This window comes from Mixophyes fleayi, chromosome 7 (genome assembly GCF_038048845.1).
Source record: "Mixophyes fleayi isolate aMixFle1 chromosome 7, aMixFle1.hap1, whole genome shotgun sequence".
NCBI lineage: Eukaryota > Metazoa > Chordata > Amphibia > Anura > Limnodynastidae > Mixophyes > Mixophyes fleayi.
The window spans coordinates 143,846,718-143,865,074 of NC_134408.1; the positions used below are offsets into that span (position 1 = coordinate 143,846,718).

The 18,357-nt window shown below is 44.1% G+C and overlaps 1 protein-coding gene across 1 annotated transcript in view; it reads right to left on the reverse strand.

Annotated features, from left to right (window-relative positions):
- Positions 1-246: 246 nt before the first annotated feature.
- LOC142098262 (unconventional myosin-X-like) overlaps positions 247-18,357 on the reverse strand; it is a 79,619-nt gene continuing 61,508 nt past the window's right edge. The window contains exons 28-41 of the mRNA XM_075180967.1: positions 17,307-17,402; positions 16,379-16,472; positions 16,139-16,194; positions 15,294-15,436; positions 13,210-13,404; positions 12,966-13,123; positions 10,878-11,001; positions 9,194-9,491; positions 7,239-7,446; positions 5,769-5,905; positions 5,469-5,595; positions 4,207-4,656; positions 3,244-3,435; positions 247-1,762 (exon numbers count right to left, since the gene is read on the reverse strand). Of these exons, the coding sequence (XP_075037068.1) occupies positions 1,649-1,762; positions 3,244-3,435; positions 4,207-4,656; positions 5,469-5,595; positions 5,769-5,905; positions 7,239-7,446; positions 9,194-9,491; positions 10,878-11,001; positions 12,966-13,123; positions 13,210-13,404; positions 15,294-15,436; positions 16,139-16,194; positions 16,379-16,472; positions 17,307-17,402 (2,392 nt within the window). The 3' untranslated portion in view covers positions 247-1,648. The remainder of the gene's footprint in view (positions 1,763-3,243; positions 3,436-4,206; positions 4,657-5,468; positions 5,596-5,768; positions 5,906-7,238; positions 7,447-9,193; positions 9,492-10,877; positions 11,002-12,965; positions 13,124-13,209; positions 13,405-15,293; positions 15,437-16,138; positions 16,195-16,378; positions 16,473-17,306; positions 17,403-18,357) is intronic.

Sequence of the window (18,357 nt, forward strand, 5' to 3'; positions counted from 1 at the left end):
TTGAGGTGTGATGAGGCTTCATTCCATCTCTGCAGAAAAAGTACTGACTCTCTACCTTCTATTTGTTACCAATTTCATGCTTTGATAAGTAAAATTTGATAATCCAAAGATTGGACTATTAAGCTGATGTACTAATGGTCACCTACTGCTGCATAAAAGAGTAAATAGAGGAAATAAAATAAAATTGAAAGACAGTGTAAGTCCCCAGTATATACACAACACAGTCCCCATAACAGCCACAACATGTTTAAACTCAATAATTTATTAGCAATATAATGTAAATGCAGTAACAGTCAACACCCCACCCATCTAGCACAAGCGAGATTCATTCCCGGGCACCACTGCCTGCAGCAGCCCAGGACAGAACCAAACAGCCCCCAAGCAGCAAGAAAACTACCCCCGGGGTCTATTTACGATGGCAGAAGGTCTATCTCCCAGCAAGTACGGCTGCTGTAAGTATCACGCCTTAAGGTTAAAGGACGCCACCCCAGAGCTGTGATTGCTGGTAATACAAAAGTCCATGTTTAATACTGTAGGATACAACATTTCGGAGAGCTCGTATATCACACAGCTCTAATCGTAATGCAGTGATTGTCTGAGGAAAGAGGGCTGGAACATCGTTTTAAAACACTGGCAAAGGTTTCTCCAAATTCAAAGTCAGGACAAGTAGTTTCTGCAGGATGGGGAAAGAAAATTAAAATGAACTCGTCAGATTATGTCCAGTGATCTATGCTGAACAGCTAACACAACCTCTTATAGGAGCAGTTTATTTGTACGTCACTTATAGTGTCCTTCCTTCAAGCTACAGGGTCCCAGTGTTCCCCAGTGCTACGCGGGACGAAATACTAAACGTACAGCCACAAAGAACAACTCAGATGCCGTACTCCATGGCAAAATCCCATTGTGGCATCAGCTGAGATAGACGAAATATTTGACCAAATAAATAATACTTCATGTGCTTCATATATTACACTCAAAACGTAAAGATGATCTTGTATTAAATAGATGAATGGAGCATAAATAGCTTTTGTCCATGAAAAGTCTTTGTACCCTAGATGGAATTATCTGCAACGGGGAAGAGCAGATTAATACTGTTGATTCTATGCTGGACACAAAGGTCTAGATCTCCGCCACGTCCCCAATAAATATCCGTCACGCACATCCGTGTGACATATACTCCCAGTAGACATAAAAAGTCCTGAGAAGGATTCAGAGGACCAAACTTGGGTTGATGATGCGGGTCACATCTTCAGCAGGAAGACAAAATACTTGTAGAAAAGAGATATGTTTTTCACACTGATTCTCCCCAAAAAAATAAAAAATAAAAATTAGAGGTACCTTGATGAAACAAGGATTGCAGTTTGTTGTGCAAGGGTATTATAGCCGATTATTTTCCAAGTTATTGATATACATAATACAAAAAACAGTTCCTAAATATCAGAACGGATTTGGCTTCCTCGCAGTCTTCTTCCAGTTTATGGTATTAACCAGACGTCCTATATTATCCTACGGTATGCATATTGTGCATGTAAAATCTATTATCATCATATAAACCAGAGAGTCTCCACTTGGTGTCAGGATCTCACACTCCCAACATGACTAGTGTGTGTGTGTTCTGGAGTTCCACCACTAGATGGCGTTATGGTGGTCACCTGGCCCAGCTGCTGAACTGACTGTCCTGGCTGGTGACAGATTTCACACTGCAGCGTTTCTTTACAATCATGTTAATGTACGCCCTCATGATCTTGGTGATCTCTCCCACCTGGATAAACAGACACACGGAACAAGTTTAAATATTGGTTCTAGAGATCAACACGAATATGTTTGAACAGCAATAAACTGACGCAGGTAATACATGCTTAGGATGAGCAGGATTGAGAGGCTGATAAATCCCAGTGGAGGTTAAGCAGTTGTTAGGCCGCCAAGTGCAGCACTGGGCTCATTTATGATGTAACTATGGCGTTTGCGTAAACATTTTTCAGCAGAAAACTTTGGTACTATATCCGTATGTGCTTAATATTTGTCTAGCACATTGCACTGTTTTTAACTTAAAAGGCTTTTATTAAGTTTTTAGCAAAAGAATATGTAACAAACATGGCTGTTTTTCATGACAGTAAATGTTTGATTGGCTCCGAAGGAATACAGTACAATGCCACTTTTAGTAAATCCCCAGTGTCTATATTTAAGATCTCGGATACCCCTTCTTTTGGGGTTTGTGAATGACTGTTGACACAATTACTACCTTTCTCGACGCTCGCTGCCTTGGTGTCTCCTATGACTCTGCTCTCTGCTTATTTCTCACATCTAGGGGTAAATGTATCAAGCTGCGAGTTTCCGGTGGGTTTGAAAAGTGGAGATGTTGCCTATAGCAACCAATCAGATTGTAGCTATCATTTATTTAGTACGTTCTACAAAATGACAGCTAGAATCTGGTCAACATCTCCACTTTTCAAACGTGTCAGAAACCTACAGCTTGATAAATTTATCCCCTAGTCCTTTCCCTCCAACTTCAAAATATTGCTAGAATACGCCCTTTTTTTAACCCAGGATGCAGCCAAAATTATCTCGTCATTTACTGCATCCAGCTGCAACGTCTTATCTGGCATTCCCCTCACCCCACTTCAATGCGCCCCAAACGCTGCATGGCTGATCTTCCTCTCTCGCCGCTCCTCATCTGCTGCAAATCCCCACACTGGCTCCCCATGTCTTGCAGAATCCAATTCCATTTACTCACCTTCACCAGCAAAGCCAACACCACTCCATTACATGTCTCAAAATACTGTCACATTCGTAGATCTACCTCTGACCTGCGTCTCTGGGGACCACCTCTCACTCCCCAGAGAGAGTCTCACTCCTCAGAGGCCTGAGTCATTAAAGAGAGCAAAGCAAATAAAACGGAGTAACTTTACACCTTGACCAAACCATGTTGCATTGGAAGGGGAGGTAAATTTAAAATGTGGGGACAGATTTATAGTAGGGCATGTCTTAGATCAACTTTAAATTTCAGTGTAAACATAAAGCTCAAGTATTTGTGTGTTACATGAAAAGACAGCCAGTATTTTCCTTATGTTCAAAATAAAAATAATAATTTGCAACCCTTGCATTGTAACATGGTTTTGTGCAGGAGAAAGCGTACTCCTTTTTTTGCCTCTCTCTCCTTAATGACTCAGGCCCAGAGTGTGGATATGTCTTTTACATACAGCAACAGTCCATGTGACCGGTGATACATGATAAGGGACTGACCTGAGTTGTTTCAAAGAACATTTCTCGGTCATCTACGGTGACCTTGAAAGTGTTGGGCTGCGGAGCCCCGAAGAAAATGATGTGTTCATACTGAAAGGTCTCCAGTGGTTTAGGTTCACCCCGTTTGTAGACGGACACATTCTCTGCGCTGACCCCGAGCCACAAATCATTCGGAAACCCCCCTTCTTTATACTGTAAAACAAAGATAACACTGGTGGTTGACAAAGAGCTTTGCTATAAAGAAACAAGTAAGAGTTATTATGTGGCATGGAGTCTAATATATATATATATATAAAAACACCATCTTCAGTAACCCGTAACGGATCACCTTCCCTGGGGTTTCTCTCAACTACACACAAAAGTGCCTCAAGCCTTTAATTCCCAGCAAGCTTGGTGGGCTGCAATCACAGGGTTCTACGTATGAAGGCAAATATGTCTCTGAACAGTCTCTTTGCGTGGCTTTGTGTCAGGAACATGGCCATAGGAGAAGATGCGACGGTGCAGGAACACACATGATGATCATACTCATTACCATGAGGCCTGTAGTTCAACACCCTCCATCTGTCCCTGTGCAGAAATCCTCCATCACCTCTTAAGTAGTAAACTTTGCGCTGTGCCAATAATGAAGCGCAGGAACTTATTATTTTTTATTTTTAAATGGGGGGGGGGGGGGAACGGGGATTAGAGCATTGATGCTCTTTGGTGTTTAAAACATAATATAGCCGGAGACACTACCGCTACAAGGACCAGCTCTAGGCCTGGGGGTAGTCTATTGTCCAGACCTCAGTATTAGGCTGGGGCTGATTTCTTTAGCTGGCCTCCATAGCTTCTAGTAAGTGCTAATGTTTTTCCTCCAATCGGACCTGCTTATAATACAGTATGTTACATTGCATGAAGCCTACCTCTAGCAGAGCATTCCATCCATTTATAAATAATAAAAAAGTAGACAACCCCAGTTTATACCTCAACATCAAAGAGCGTAGATCCATATCCCGGCCACTCGGTGACGATCGCCATATAATTCACCATAGCCTGGTGCTGAGACATCCCGTGTAGCCGACTCCATTTCTCCGCTATACTGGTGCGAGCGGCGGACAGCTCCTCCTTCACCCACATCTCCAGCATCTGCTCCTCCTCCATCTTTTGTTTCTTCATAGAGCCTACTTTGAAGCCACGCTTCAAGGTCCCCTCTAGAAAGCTGGTTCTCCTCCTCTCCAGAGCTTGTCCGGCCGTGCTGCTGGTTTTGGTGGACTGGTGAATTTTATTTTTTAACCGCTGCACAGGATACATGTCCTCCAGGGACCATGACACTTTGGAGAAGTCCCCATGCTGATACTGGAGTCTCAGGGCCGCTAAGTGCTGCAAGGTCTCCTCGGGGGCGGGGAAGTGACCACTAGTCAGACATTCGTGAGCCTGGAAAAAAAAAAAAATCATCAACATGATTGGAACACAACACCCAGGAGAAGGAGACTCAAACTTCCGCTCAGTATGTAGGTTGTAAACGTGGCTCTTGAATGGACAGGAGCAGCGGATGATCCACCCCAGAGCCAGATTTACTGCGCTCAGTCTCGCCACGCTGACAGCCCCACCCCCCCCCCCCTCTCAGCTCTCCTGTCACCATTGCAGGACTCCCTACTGATGTCCCTTAATGCCAGGGTGGTTTCATGGTCTCCCGATTTAAGTGTGCCTTAGGATTGCCTCACTAACTGGTGTGCTTCAAAAGTGTACAGCCTATTTATATGCAATTCCACATGAGTGAATTTTAAAGTTTAGAAAAAGTTCCATACTAAAGAATAAACAGTGTTCCGTGAAAAGAAATGCTTTGGCCATCACAGCAAATAGCTTTGAGAGATTATAGGACCAACAAAATCCAGATCACTAACGTCATGCTGGATTATAGATCTGAGATGTTCAACCTGAATTTGAAAGTATTATATTAGTAATTTCCATATTTTAAAAGGAGAAACTACATAAATACAACAATTAACAGATATCACCCATAGCTGACCAGAAAGATCAGTCCCTTTACTAAATATTGTTCGGGGCACGAAATGAAGACTTTAGTGAGTGATCAGATACACACAACATCTTGTAGACGCGAGTGTGTTTTGTTAGGTGTTTCAACTTGACACGATAGCGAGATCCCCAGGCAAGATCAAATTATTTCACATTATTTCGCATTTATTTCTTCATCTACCAGATGTTATCTGTTAAATAGGACAAACCTGCTCAAACATGAAGGCAAATTCGACGCCCTCCTTAGGAACGCTCTGCACATCTAGGAAGCAATAGAGCTTGAAATATAGATTCCACTGACCCAATTCCTCCTCATCGTCCCCTGTGCTGGCAAGTCTGAAGGAAGAGATCAAAAACACCCACAGACATCAGAGGACAGGGGGTCATCATTAAGAGGACAAGAGAACAAAAACCAGGTGAAATCTTAATTTAACGGCATGACAGAAATGTACTTAAATAGAGAGAAAACAGAGTGGAAATAATAGTGAAGATGCAGAAAATCTCCCAACCTCTCAAACTTTGCAAGGACGTCCACCACGATAACACGACTCTCGACCGCCCTGTCCGTATTTTTGTTGCGTTCAAACAGGGCAAACATATTACGACTGTCATCCATTGAGAGGCCTCGAATTAATTTCTCCACCACCTGCAACGGCACAAATTACCCACAATCCTCACTCAGGTTCTCAACACAGGTTATTATTAATTTTTATTTATAGGGCGCCACTAGGTGTCCGCGGCGCCGTACAGGGACAAACGAGGTACAATACGAGGTGAGACAGCACAGTACAGTAAACAATAATCACAGTAACTCAGTGAGCTCAAGGCACAGCTAGCGGGGCGGGGAGAGGGGAACGTCTGCCAACAAGGGCCCCAAGGAGGGAGGGCACGGATGAGAGGGAGACCCCCAGGGGGAAGAGGAGGGAGCGAGGGGGGACGGGAGAAGAGGGTCCTCAAGGAGGAAGGCAGGGAAGCTGGCGAGCAGAGTTAAAAGTGGAGAAGACAGGAGAAGAGAAGACCCTGCTCAAAGGAGGGTACAATCTAAGGTTAAGACAAGACAGTTAAAGGACATATCCCACTTCAATCAACAGGTCCCCAACACAATTCTGAGGGTTCTCCCTACTCGTCCCATCCACTCCGTCATTAGTCTCACCCACCAAGATCTGAAATCCTGTTACTGCCACAGACAACTTATATTTACCGATATACCCAACTATACTATATTTATACTATACTCTATTTATATTTAGCTATATACACATTCCTTTTATAACTCACTAGCTATCAAATGCAACTGCTACCTGAATAAGTAAAAATACAAAGTCACTGGTCCCTGTGATATTTGAGATACTACCGTTCTAGTTACACACAAATAGAGGTACTCACCCTATTAATTGGGGCACAGATTAAGTGCGGGATTCAGCTGAGGGGGCTCCTAGCTCAGTTCTGAATGAATTAAGTAGTTTCTATTCATTACTTTATTTTATAGGACCAAAAAACTACCAAAGATGATTTATGAACTATATGTGTGTTTATATTTCATAGTTAATCATTTATCAATTTATTGTTAACAATTGTATATTCATTGGAAGAACACAATAGTTTTTCAAAAAGGGAACAAGGGAATAGGAGGACCTATTTTTTGGGCACTGACCACCACTAGATACACTTCGGATGTTGCGTGGTGCAGCCCTCTAACCTTCAGAAGGGCCGCACATTAGCCTTAATCTCAGTAACAAGTTAACACAATACATTTAATGAAAGAGACACCTATCTGTAACAACATATCATTATAACCAAGTGTTACAAGCTGTAACAAACAAATCGGACAATAAAGCAGGATGAATCTGGGGGGCCGCAGGGGAGATCTCGGAGGGCCGCCTGGTGCCCATCATAAACTTATACGCTGAACACTAATTTGCCGATGACATGGAGTGGTCCTTGCACTGAGATGTGACATTGCCGTGCAGTACACTGACCTCTCCAGCGGTGGTGTGCGAGTTAATACTGATCTGGCAGGACCCTCCCCCGTGGCAGTACACCGTCGTCGTCATGTTACTGCGCGTGAGCAGCGCAGAAATCTCCTCTTGCGACGGGACCAGCTCTCTGCACTTTGTTTTCTTCAGAGCGTCGACTATGAAGTGGGCAAACTGCTCAACCTCAGTGCCAGGAAAGTTGTCTCTGACCCTGCAGGAAATACAAGGTAACGATCATCATGTAATATAACATTTCCCACGTGGTTGTATCATACTATTGTAATTCCCACTGCTGGACTATACGACATCCTTACTGAATAATAATTGTGATTTCTGGTTTCCTCCTTCTAGAGCAGAGGTGCACAGCCTGTGGACCGGTACCCCAAAATCTGCTTTTAGGTTCTCCTGACAGATACAAAGTCACTAAGGAAATAATATTCTCTTACATTTCCTTCCTGAGCCTAATGACAATGAAGTTATTGTTCTCTGCCAAGGGAATGTATTTTATAACTCAATATTTGTAGTTACCATTAGTACAGAGAGAGGAAATACCGCTGAACAAATGCCAACCTACTGATCATTTTGGGAAATGTCATTTTGGGTAGCGTTCAAAAACTCAGCACTCCTCTTGGATGCTCGCCGGATGCGCCAGGGTGCCGGTTGACTGCAAGAGTCCCGTGTTCTTCGTTACTCTTACGGCACCGGCTGCCCAGTGGGTGTCGATGGCCCTCCCCTGCGACCCTCCCACTTGCATGAATGGAGGGGGGGTCATCAGAACCTGCTTAGGCTGACTGAATCGGGCGATGTGGGACTGCGACAGCCATCAGCAACCCTGGTGGGTCTGGTGAACATCACATCAAAGGTAAGCGGTACTTTGCCCCTTGAACTCCACCCAAAACAATTGTGTTAGTTTTGGGTGGTGTTATTGTTTAAAGAAGAGAAGCAAAAATAATGTATAGATAGTGGGTAAGAGGGAGAAAGTCCTAAGGAATGGTGGGGCCATATGGTATGCTTGACACCAGGGAAACAGTGACTGTATTTATCCTAATAACCACAAAATAATCCTGATATATCCCCATATGGAATGTTGCTGTGTATTCAGAGCATAACATGACAGTGGTGAGATATTCATAGCCCAACACTAGATCCCAGAGGTGTAATATTAAGCCATTCCTCTGGGTGCTCTGGTTTCCTCCCACACTCCAAAAACATATTGGTAGGTTAATTGGCTGCTATCAAAATTGACCCGTGTGTGTGTGTGTGTGTGTGTGTGTGTGTGTGTGTGTGTGTGTGTGTGTTAGGGAATTTAGACTGTAAGCTCCAATGGAGCAGGGACTGATGTGAGCGAGTTCTCTGTACAGCGCTGCGGAATCAGTGGCGCTATATAAATAAATGGTGATGATGATTATCTACAGAACATGACAATCACACTACATTTAAAAATCAGCAAACGATTTGTAACCATTCGCTAGTTAGAACGGCTGATCCATTGTATTAACAACCCCTCTCCATTTTGCCCCTGATTGTCAGGGCAATCAGGGCAGTTTGAATGGATCCCCTCTTCGCAGTATGTTTAGTTTGCTGAATGTGAACAAAAAAGCTGCAGAGGGGGGTCAAACTCACTTTAAACTGCCCTGATCACTAACTATAGTTACCCCTGGCAAAGACAATCAATAAACACTGGGGCAGAAAGAAGGGAGTTAATCATTACTGCGAAAGATCATCCGCTGTAAATAATGCACTTTATAGTCAGACTTTAGCATACATGACATAAATAATAGCAACACTTTATATTTCATGACATTAGCCTTACAACATTTTACCCCAAATTCTACAACATTCAGTAACACTAATGTACCCAGTATCTCTGACATATAACATCAGATCTCCTGGATTATATACAGGGCTAATGCCAGTCTGATGCTCAGAACCATGATCCGTTCTTGTGTCACGCTCACCTCTTGAGGTGGAACTTGAAGTAGCGCAGGATGTTTCGGCCGGGCAGGAACGTGCAGCTCATACAACAGAGCAGCTGCCAGTGGCGCAGGTTGCCAGCGCTGTTAGGCTGAGGAACATGATTGGTCTGTTTGATCAGCTGACAATAAACTTCGTCTCGTAGAGGCTTCAGATCCTGGCAGGTCTGCAGGACGCCTTGGATGATGGGGACTGGATCAGGGACTGTCTCGATCTCCTGGAGAGAGTTAAAGATCCTCACAGCCTCATCCTGCAGTGTGGTGTAACCCTTATCCCTTTGCACTGTAAAAAGAAGATGGGAAAAAGTTCTAGACTGGGTATAAGTTACAATGTAAAATGCATGTCATTTCCTTTAAAGTGATTCAGTCTTTGCACAAGAAGAGGAAAAACGCAAGAATATCATTTCTGTAATAAATTATTTGCAGCAACTGTCTCCATGAAAAATGCACAGAGTCACTAAGATACAAATTCTCTAAGATGTAGCAATTTAATAATGGTTTAAATCCTGCTTAGATTGTTAGTCAATTAGTAATGCTATTTATTATGTGGGGACAACCAGGTGCTGCTCTACAAACCTGATCCGCCAATCCCCGAAGGAGGACTGATCAACCCGGTAAACAGTGCTGTAAGCCCAGAAGGGTCTGGTACCCCCACCACAGAATAAGAATGCTGGATAACAGTCCTGATCTAGCGAGAGATTGGCTTTCTTACGTATCCCCTTATAAACAACAAACTGGGCGATAGAACTCCTGAGTCCTAGACAGAACCGTAGACAACACACAACATCCAAGAAGTGAAGTGCTGTCTCCAATCATAGACTGAGGCCAGGAGGATGTTACAATTACTTCTTGGTTGATGTGAAAACCCAAAACAACCTTCAGTTCGAACATACATATGTAGGAGAGCCCCGATTTCATGGAATATCATGTAAGGCGATTTATGGGAAAGAGTTGCTAGTTCAGAGACCCACCGACCCAAAACTATGACTAGGGAAAAGGTGTCGGCCTAGCCCTCACTCTTAAGAATCATAGCATCAAGGGTCATAAAATTCAGCCCTCATGGAAAAAGGAGACCTGAGCCGGAAGTTCTGGCCGCAGAGATTGGCATACCAGGACAGTCTGGGACAACTGGGGGCAGCAGAGTTAGGTGGAGAGGAGGAGGGCCAGATAAGCGAAGTGAAACTGGCATGGAACTACCAGTGCGCTGATAAGAAATTGTCTGGGGCACTGGCGCCATAGAGGGGCAGCTTGTGATTTACTCTACACCAACAGATATATTTTCATGGGTCTCCAGAGGGACCACGAAGCTGGTCCAGGCATTGGCGTCTCAGAACATCTACCTCCCAGTTCTCCACCAGCAGAATAATTGAGACCACGGTATCTCCACCCTCATACACAACGTGGTAATGAAGGGATTGGTCATAAGTGGTCAGATAGTGAATGTTGTCCTGAAAGTAGGGTGGACACAACTCCTTTAAGTTTATACACTGAATATTACATTGGCTATAATCCAGTATTTGTGTCTATAAACATTACTGGTACTTTACACAGACCACTCAGGAACTACGATGCTTCTCGTCTTATCATTACTGCCCGGAACACTGTGCTCTGTGCAGAGACGTCTGGTGGACGCCACCAGCGAATAGCTGAGGATGGGGAACATACGTACGATTGAGGTTGACATCCCCATAAGGCAGCGGTAGCAGTGGGGAGTGCAGAGGGTGATGAGTGTATCTCAGGATAGGATTCCTTCTGTAGGTCTGTTCTACGGCCTCACTGTTCAGGCTGTTTTCCTGATAGAAAGAGCGAATTTTCACAACAATTACTGCTTGGATACATTCAGGAGAGAAAAAACTTCGGTTGTTCTACATTAAAGAGCTGGATATTAATTCCAGACTGAAAATTACAAAATATAGTGGTTACACATTTCTAATATTTTATAAAATCAGCTGATAAGGTCTTCAGTAACCTTTGTCTACCACTAGGGGACAGTAAAGCACCTGTGACAATAACAGCACCAGAACGTAGAAAGTAATTTGAGATTAGGCTGCAGTCACTTATCTCGGCTGGGATATTTAAATGTTATCCTGTACAGTGTAAACATGTTTCACTATAACATATTCAATTTTCATATGATTTAATATGTTATATAAATACTGCAAAACTTCTTTATATTCCTTTTTTACAAATATTCCAAAACACACCAAAAAAGCAGACTACGTAACCAGGTCACTAGATGTTCATTTTAAATCTGTATCGCTACCCAACGAGATAGAGCAGCATTATAACCCTGAGATAGAGCAGCATTATAACCCCGAGATAGAGCAGCATTATAACCCCGAGATAGAGCAGCATTATAACCCCGAGATAGAGCAGCATTATAACCCCGAGATAGAGCAGCATTATAACCCCGAGATAGAGCAGCATTATAACCCCGAGATAGAGCAGCATTATAACCCCGAGATAGAGCAGCATTATAACCCCGAGATAGAGCAGCATTATAACCCCGAGATAGAGCAGCATTATAACCCCGAGATAGAGCAGCATTATAACCCCGAGATAGAGCAGCATTATAACCCCGAGATAGAGCAGCATTATAACCCCGAGATAGAGCAGCATTATAACCCCGAGATAGAGCAGCATTATAACCCCGAGATAGAGCAGCATTATAACCCCGAGATAGAGCAGCATTATAACCCCGAGATAGAGCAGCATTATAACCCCGAGATAGAGCAGCATTATAACCCCGAGATAGAGCAGCATTATAACCCCGAGATAGAGCAGCATTATAACCCCGAGATAGAGCAGCATTATAACCCCGAGATAGAGCAGCATTATAACCCCGAGATAGAGCAGCATTATAACCCCGAGATAGAGCAGCATTATAACCCCGAGATAGAGCAGCATTATAACCCCGAGATAGAGCAGCATTATAACCCCGAGATAGAGCAGCATTATAACCCCGAGATAGAGCAGCATTATAACCCCGAGATAGAGCAGCATTATAACCCCGAGATAGAGCAGCATTATAACCCCGAGATAGAGCAGCATTATAACCCCGAGATAGAGCAGCATTAACAGCCCAGTCCCCTTCCTGGAGTTGGATACGGGGGAGATCTGCTGCTTGCAGACATTTTTATCTGGGGGGAAACCATGGGTCGTCTCACAGTCATTGTTGAAAATCTGGGTCGTGTGAGGTTTTGGAGGAGGGTGTGAGCAGGAGTGACCAATGACAAGCCATTCCCACAGTGGCCTAGTGGTTAGCACTTCTGCCTCACAGCACTGGGGTCATGAGTTTGATTCCCGACCATGGCCTTATCTGTGTGGAGTGTGTATGTTCTCCCTGTGTTTGCGTGGGTTTCCTCCGGGTGCTCTGGTTTCCTCCCACACTCCAAAAACATACTAGTAGGTCAATTGGCTGCTATCTAAATTGACCCTAGTCTCTGTGTGTGTGTGTGTCTATATTAGGGAATTTAGACTGTAAGCCCCAATGGGGCAGGGACTGATGTGAATGAGTTCTCTGTACAGCGCTGCAGAATTAGTGGCACTATATAAATAAATGATGATGATGATTCCCACAGTCCCTGCAGCTTCTCATTGGTCCCCCTGCTCACGCCCCCATTCTGCAGCTATTATAAATAAATAAATGTCCACTTTATTCAGTAGCAGAGCCTTAAAGCCAGGGTCCCACTGATGCCACATGTAATACTTGGATTGAATAACCCTCTTATGTACTTCTGTTATATCCTGTATTTACCTTGATGTCTCGGATGAGCTGCTGAGTGGGGGTCTCTATGGGGGCTTTGCTGTCAATCACCCCCTGGATGGCATTAGCCCACCTCACCGCCTCATTGAGCAGTTTGGTGTAGAGTCTGTAGGAATGTTTCCTGCCGTACACTATAATGTTCCAGTATCCTACAGGATGAGAGGAGATGTTAGTGAGCAGGAGACAGAAAGAGAAGCCCCCCCAAGCCCACCGCGCATCGGCCTGGTTACTGTACCGGTTTCCGTGTGACTCTTCTCATCCGGCTGCACCACAGAACACAGACTGTTCAGAACCAGCGTGCCAAGCTTCGATGCCATCCGCTCCGAGGACTTGTAATAATCCAGAGCGTTTCGGGTCAGCACGAACCAGCGGCGCTTTAGTTTCAGCGATACCATCTTGCTGCTGTTCTGGACCTCCTTATGGAGCCAGCCTGTGGGCAGGAACAGGGGCGATGAACGGGAGAAATAAGGGCAACAAAAAGTCAGAATTGCCCTGAAAATTGAGCTAGAAAGGGGTAATATCAGGGGAACACCACAAAAATTGCAATAAAACCTTTAGTCACCAATCAATATTTATTCCCCAAGAGATGCAAGCTAATCATACTGCATTCTACATCCACCCCCATCTTTTACTTTGGTGAAGCAATGCTACTTTCATTTGAGTACTTAGTTTTAAGGTTTTTGCTGTACTTCATTTACAGGACTGCTTTTTATCTAATTTTAGCCAACATAACCTTTATCTTTTTCATAACTCTTAAGTAACGCATTGTGATAGGTCATTTAACACAGACATCCTGATAAATCTGTATATTTAGTCTTTTTTTATTATTATTATATTCCTATAAAAATGTATAAAATGAACAAACATAAGGTCAAGTCACACAAGAACATTCCCCGGAACCACTTAGGGCTAGATTTACTAAGTGGCGGGTTTGAAAAAGTGGGGATGTTGCCTATAGCAACTAATCAGATTCTAGCTGTCATTTTTTAGAACGTACTAAATAAATAAAAGCTAGAATCTGATTGGTTGCTATAGGCAACATCCCCACTTTTTCAAACCCGCAGCTTAGTAAATCTAGCCCTTAGACTACAATAACACAGTGCCCCCTTTGGTCAAAATAACATGGCACAGCTAGATGATGTTTCGAAATATAGTGCAGAAAGAGGTTAATGGATTGTGTATCTTACTTGAATACACATAACATTGTATTACCCAGAATGAGCAGTGACTGGTGAGCACATCTAACCCCCACAAGACTGAATCTTCATCCCAAATGATTTTTCACCCAGCTTTTCCCTGCGACAGCGCTGCCCCCTAATGGTGAGTACTGGATTTGCTACACCCAGCATAGAGTTTGCGGCTGTGCTCACAATAGGATTGTGGCTACAGGGAGGCAGGGCCGTCTCTTCCATAGGGCACGATGAGCAGGTGCCCGGGGGCCCTGCAGCCCAAGGGGCCCGTCAGAGGTAGCTAAAAAAAAAAAGTTCCTGAAAAAAAAGAAGAAAATACTTACCTTGCTCTCAGCTGGCGATCCGGCTCCCTCCCTGGTCCCCTCCTCGTGCGGCGCTCGCAGTGCATGTCGGGCGTGACGTCATCACGCCCCACCCGACATCCACTGCGGAGCGCAGCACGGAGGAGGGGACCAGGGAGGGAGCCGGATCGCCAGCTGAGAGCAAGGTAAGTATTTTCTTCTTCTTTTTTCTCAGGAACTTTTTTCTCTCGCTGCCTCTGACGGGCCCTCTGGGCTGCAGGGCCCATATATATATATATATATATATATATATATATATATATATATATATATATATATATATATATATATATATATATATATATATATAATCATTTTCCTTTTTTTTTTATATATAAATATATGGGCCCCGATGCACTGCTTTGCCCGGGGGCCCCAAATGTTGTTAAGAGGGCCCTGCAGGGAGGAGATGCGGAACTGGTAAATTAGTGTACGAAGGTGGAAGTGTTATTCATGTTTATAACCAAAACACAGACAGGGCCCAAAGTGCTGTTCAGGGGCAGAATACAATGGTGTCCTGTTAATATTATTTACTTTATATTTTAAATGTTCTATTTTTGCTACTTAATCTTTAGCAAAGACTTATCCTCCCCCCCCAAAAGAAAGAACATGAGCACGCGAGGCACAGTCGGCCAAATTAGGACTTATTTACGCTCAATGACTTGGGGATAAACAATACTAGAATTCCATCAGCAATCTTTGGTCCGCAGAAGTAGACATCAGTAGATCACTGCAGCACATGTTGTAGTGTTGAAATACAGGACGCTGGGAGATCCGGGGTGATTTACCTCTCACGAGAAACTCCTGCCCGTCCACCTTGGCCTCCCCTCGCGGTTTCTGCAACAGAGAGATCCAGTGGTGCATTTCCTCTGCAATGTCCGTGTTGCAGTGAATGACGCGGTTTGCAGTGATTATCACAAAGGAGTTCGGTCTATAAAACACATCAGTATGAAGACGTCAAGCATTCAGCACAAAGACTTCACAGAGAGCAAGAGAAAGAGAGAAGAAGAAGAAGATGGAGAAATAGCAATAGGAAGAGACGGTTCTGATCTCAGTTTAGAAGTGCAATTTATATATGGGTGTAGTACTTTAAATCAGCCAGTAGAGGGTGCTATGGACTTTGCTAACTGCTTGAATGCAATTTTATATAAAACCAACAGCAACCTACACAAGGTATAAACAGAGCTTTAATTACAGAAACTGATCATATTCACCAGTAATCTTGAAACATTTAGAATTTTATAGTTCATCTTTCTCTGGGCAGTGCCTATACATTTGCACTAATAATATGCAGCTTATTAGATATCTCTAGAAACATGCCCAGTTCCATATATAGAATAAAATATAAAAACAACAACACATAGCTTGAAAGCAGGGCCCTGTTCCTGCAGATTATTTCCTACAAGGATGCTGCGCACTGACTTAACAAGCTAAAGACGCATTATTACAGAACACTAAATATCAATAAAATGCATTTCATTTTGCACAACTTACAAAAATATTGTAAGTGATACTGCTCCATTAGGTCCTATCAAGGTACGGAAATGAGTAAATACATTTGTCGGAGTTTTGTATTTTCTTGTTTACAGTATCGGTAATACAGTATAAGAGGAACGTAAGCAGCAGTCATTACCTGTCTGGACAGTCTGACGCGCAGACAGAATCAATAAGTCCTACGTCTAGTGTTCCCTGTAAGAGAGAGAAAGGAGAATATGGCACATACTCAATAATGCAGAAGAGATTTCATGAGAACATTGCTCAACGTGGGCAGACGCATGAGAATCAGCCACTATGTCTCGCTGACAATCTATGAATCTGTTCTGCGGGAATTGAAACTTCTGAGAACGGCTGTGACTCACACCAAGTCACTTACCACAGCATTCTTGGGGTTGGCTTGTTCATCCCTCATATCTCGCAGTTGTTGGGACGTTGCGGTGTGAACTCTGCTCAGGACATTGAACCAGCCGCTGAAAGGGGCGAGAGGACGACATTACTGGGTATTAGTTTCAGTGACCGTGGATTAAACAACCAGCCTGACAAACTAGCTGAGAATAATAAGACAGACAAAAGGATGGGATTATAAAGTCTAAGGATCATATGGAGAATAAATGTACAAGAAATGATTAGGACTGATCGCTCCTGATATTCTAAGTTTATACTGAATAAATTTACTGAGCAAACCGTTTAGGGATCAAGAAGATCCATGGAAAGATGAGGGATATTGGATACTCTGTGTTCAAAGAACAAGACGAAACACATCTGTCTAAAATCTTTAAAGTACAAGTAACCCCCCATTTATTTTTTTCACACCTTCCTCCCTGTTGCAGTAAATATAATCCTGTCACCTCTCTCCCGTTGTATAAGGCTTCGGTGAGAAACCCTCCTGGGGTAACCATGTTATACCCCAGAAACAGGGGACCCTCTAGATGGAGAGTGGTAGGTAGCAATTGCCACTGCTACACTGTATTTAATATTAGCCCCACACTTTACAGTTGTGACCCCCCTTTTGGTCTAAAGAATTTTAACCTGATCGCTCAGATACTTTGGCACTCATAAATAGCATGTGTACATTACCCTGTTGCTTTCCTTGGTACTTCTCTTGTATGGATAGTACAATACATAGATTCCAGGTGAGGCAGCAATCAAGGAGTTAAGGCAAATTGTAGTTTGTATCAAAAGGGAGTATTTAATTCATTCCAATGTTTCAGTATAAAATACACCCTTTTGCTACAAACTACAATTTGCCATAACTCCTTGAGTGCCGCCTCACCTGAAAATTATTAGACTGTAAATGTGTTTACCTGGCATCTTCCGGGGTTTCCGCCACAATGTGATATGTTCTTTCCTCTGTAACAACGTCCAGAGCGTTTTCCTTTTCGTGTATATCAATGATGGCTCTGAAAGACACAACGCACAGAGGCGTCACACACACAACGCACAGAGGCGTCACACACACACACACACAACGCACAGAGGCGTCACACACACACACACACAACGCACAGAGGCGTCACACACACACACACACAACGCACAGAGGCGTCACACACACACACACAACGCACAGAGGCGTCACACACACACACACAACGCACAGAGGCGTCACACACACAACACACAGAGGCGTCACACACACACACACACAACGCACAGAGGCGTCACACACACAACGCACAGAGGCGTCACACACACACACACAACGCACAGAGGCGTCACACACACACACACAACGCACAGAGGCGTCACACACACACACACAACGCACAGAGGCGTCACACACACACACACAACGCACAGAGGCGTCACACACACACACACAACGCACAGAGGCGTCACACACACACACACAACGCACAGAGGCGTCACACACACACACACAACGCACAGAGGCGTCACACACACAACGCACAGAGGCGTCACACACACACACACAACGCACAGAGGCGTCACACACACAACGCACAGAGGCGTCACACACACACACACACAACGCACAGAGGCGTCACACACACACACACAACGCACAGAGGCGTCACACACACACACACACAACGCACAGAGGCGTCACACACACACACACAACGCACAGAGGCGTCACACACAACGCACAGAGGCGTCACACACACACACACAACGCACAGAGGCGTCACACACACACACACAACGCACAGAGGCGTCACACACACACACAACGCACAGAGGCGTCACACACACACACACAACGCACAGAGGCGTCACACACACACACACAACGCACAGAGGCGTCTCACACACACACACACAACGCACAGAGGCGTCACACACACACACAACGCACAGAGGCGTCACACACACACAACGCACAGAGGCGTC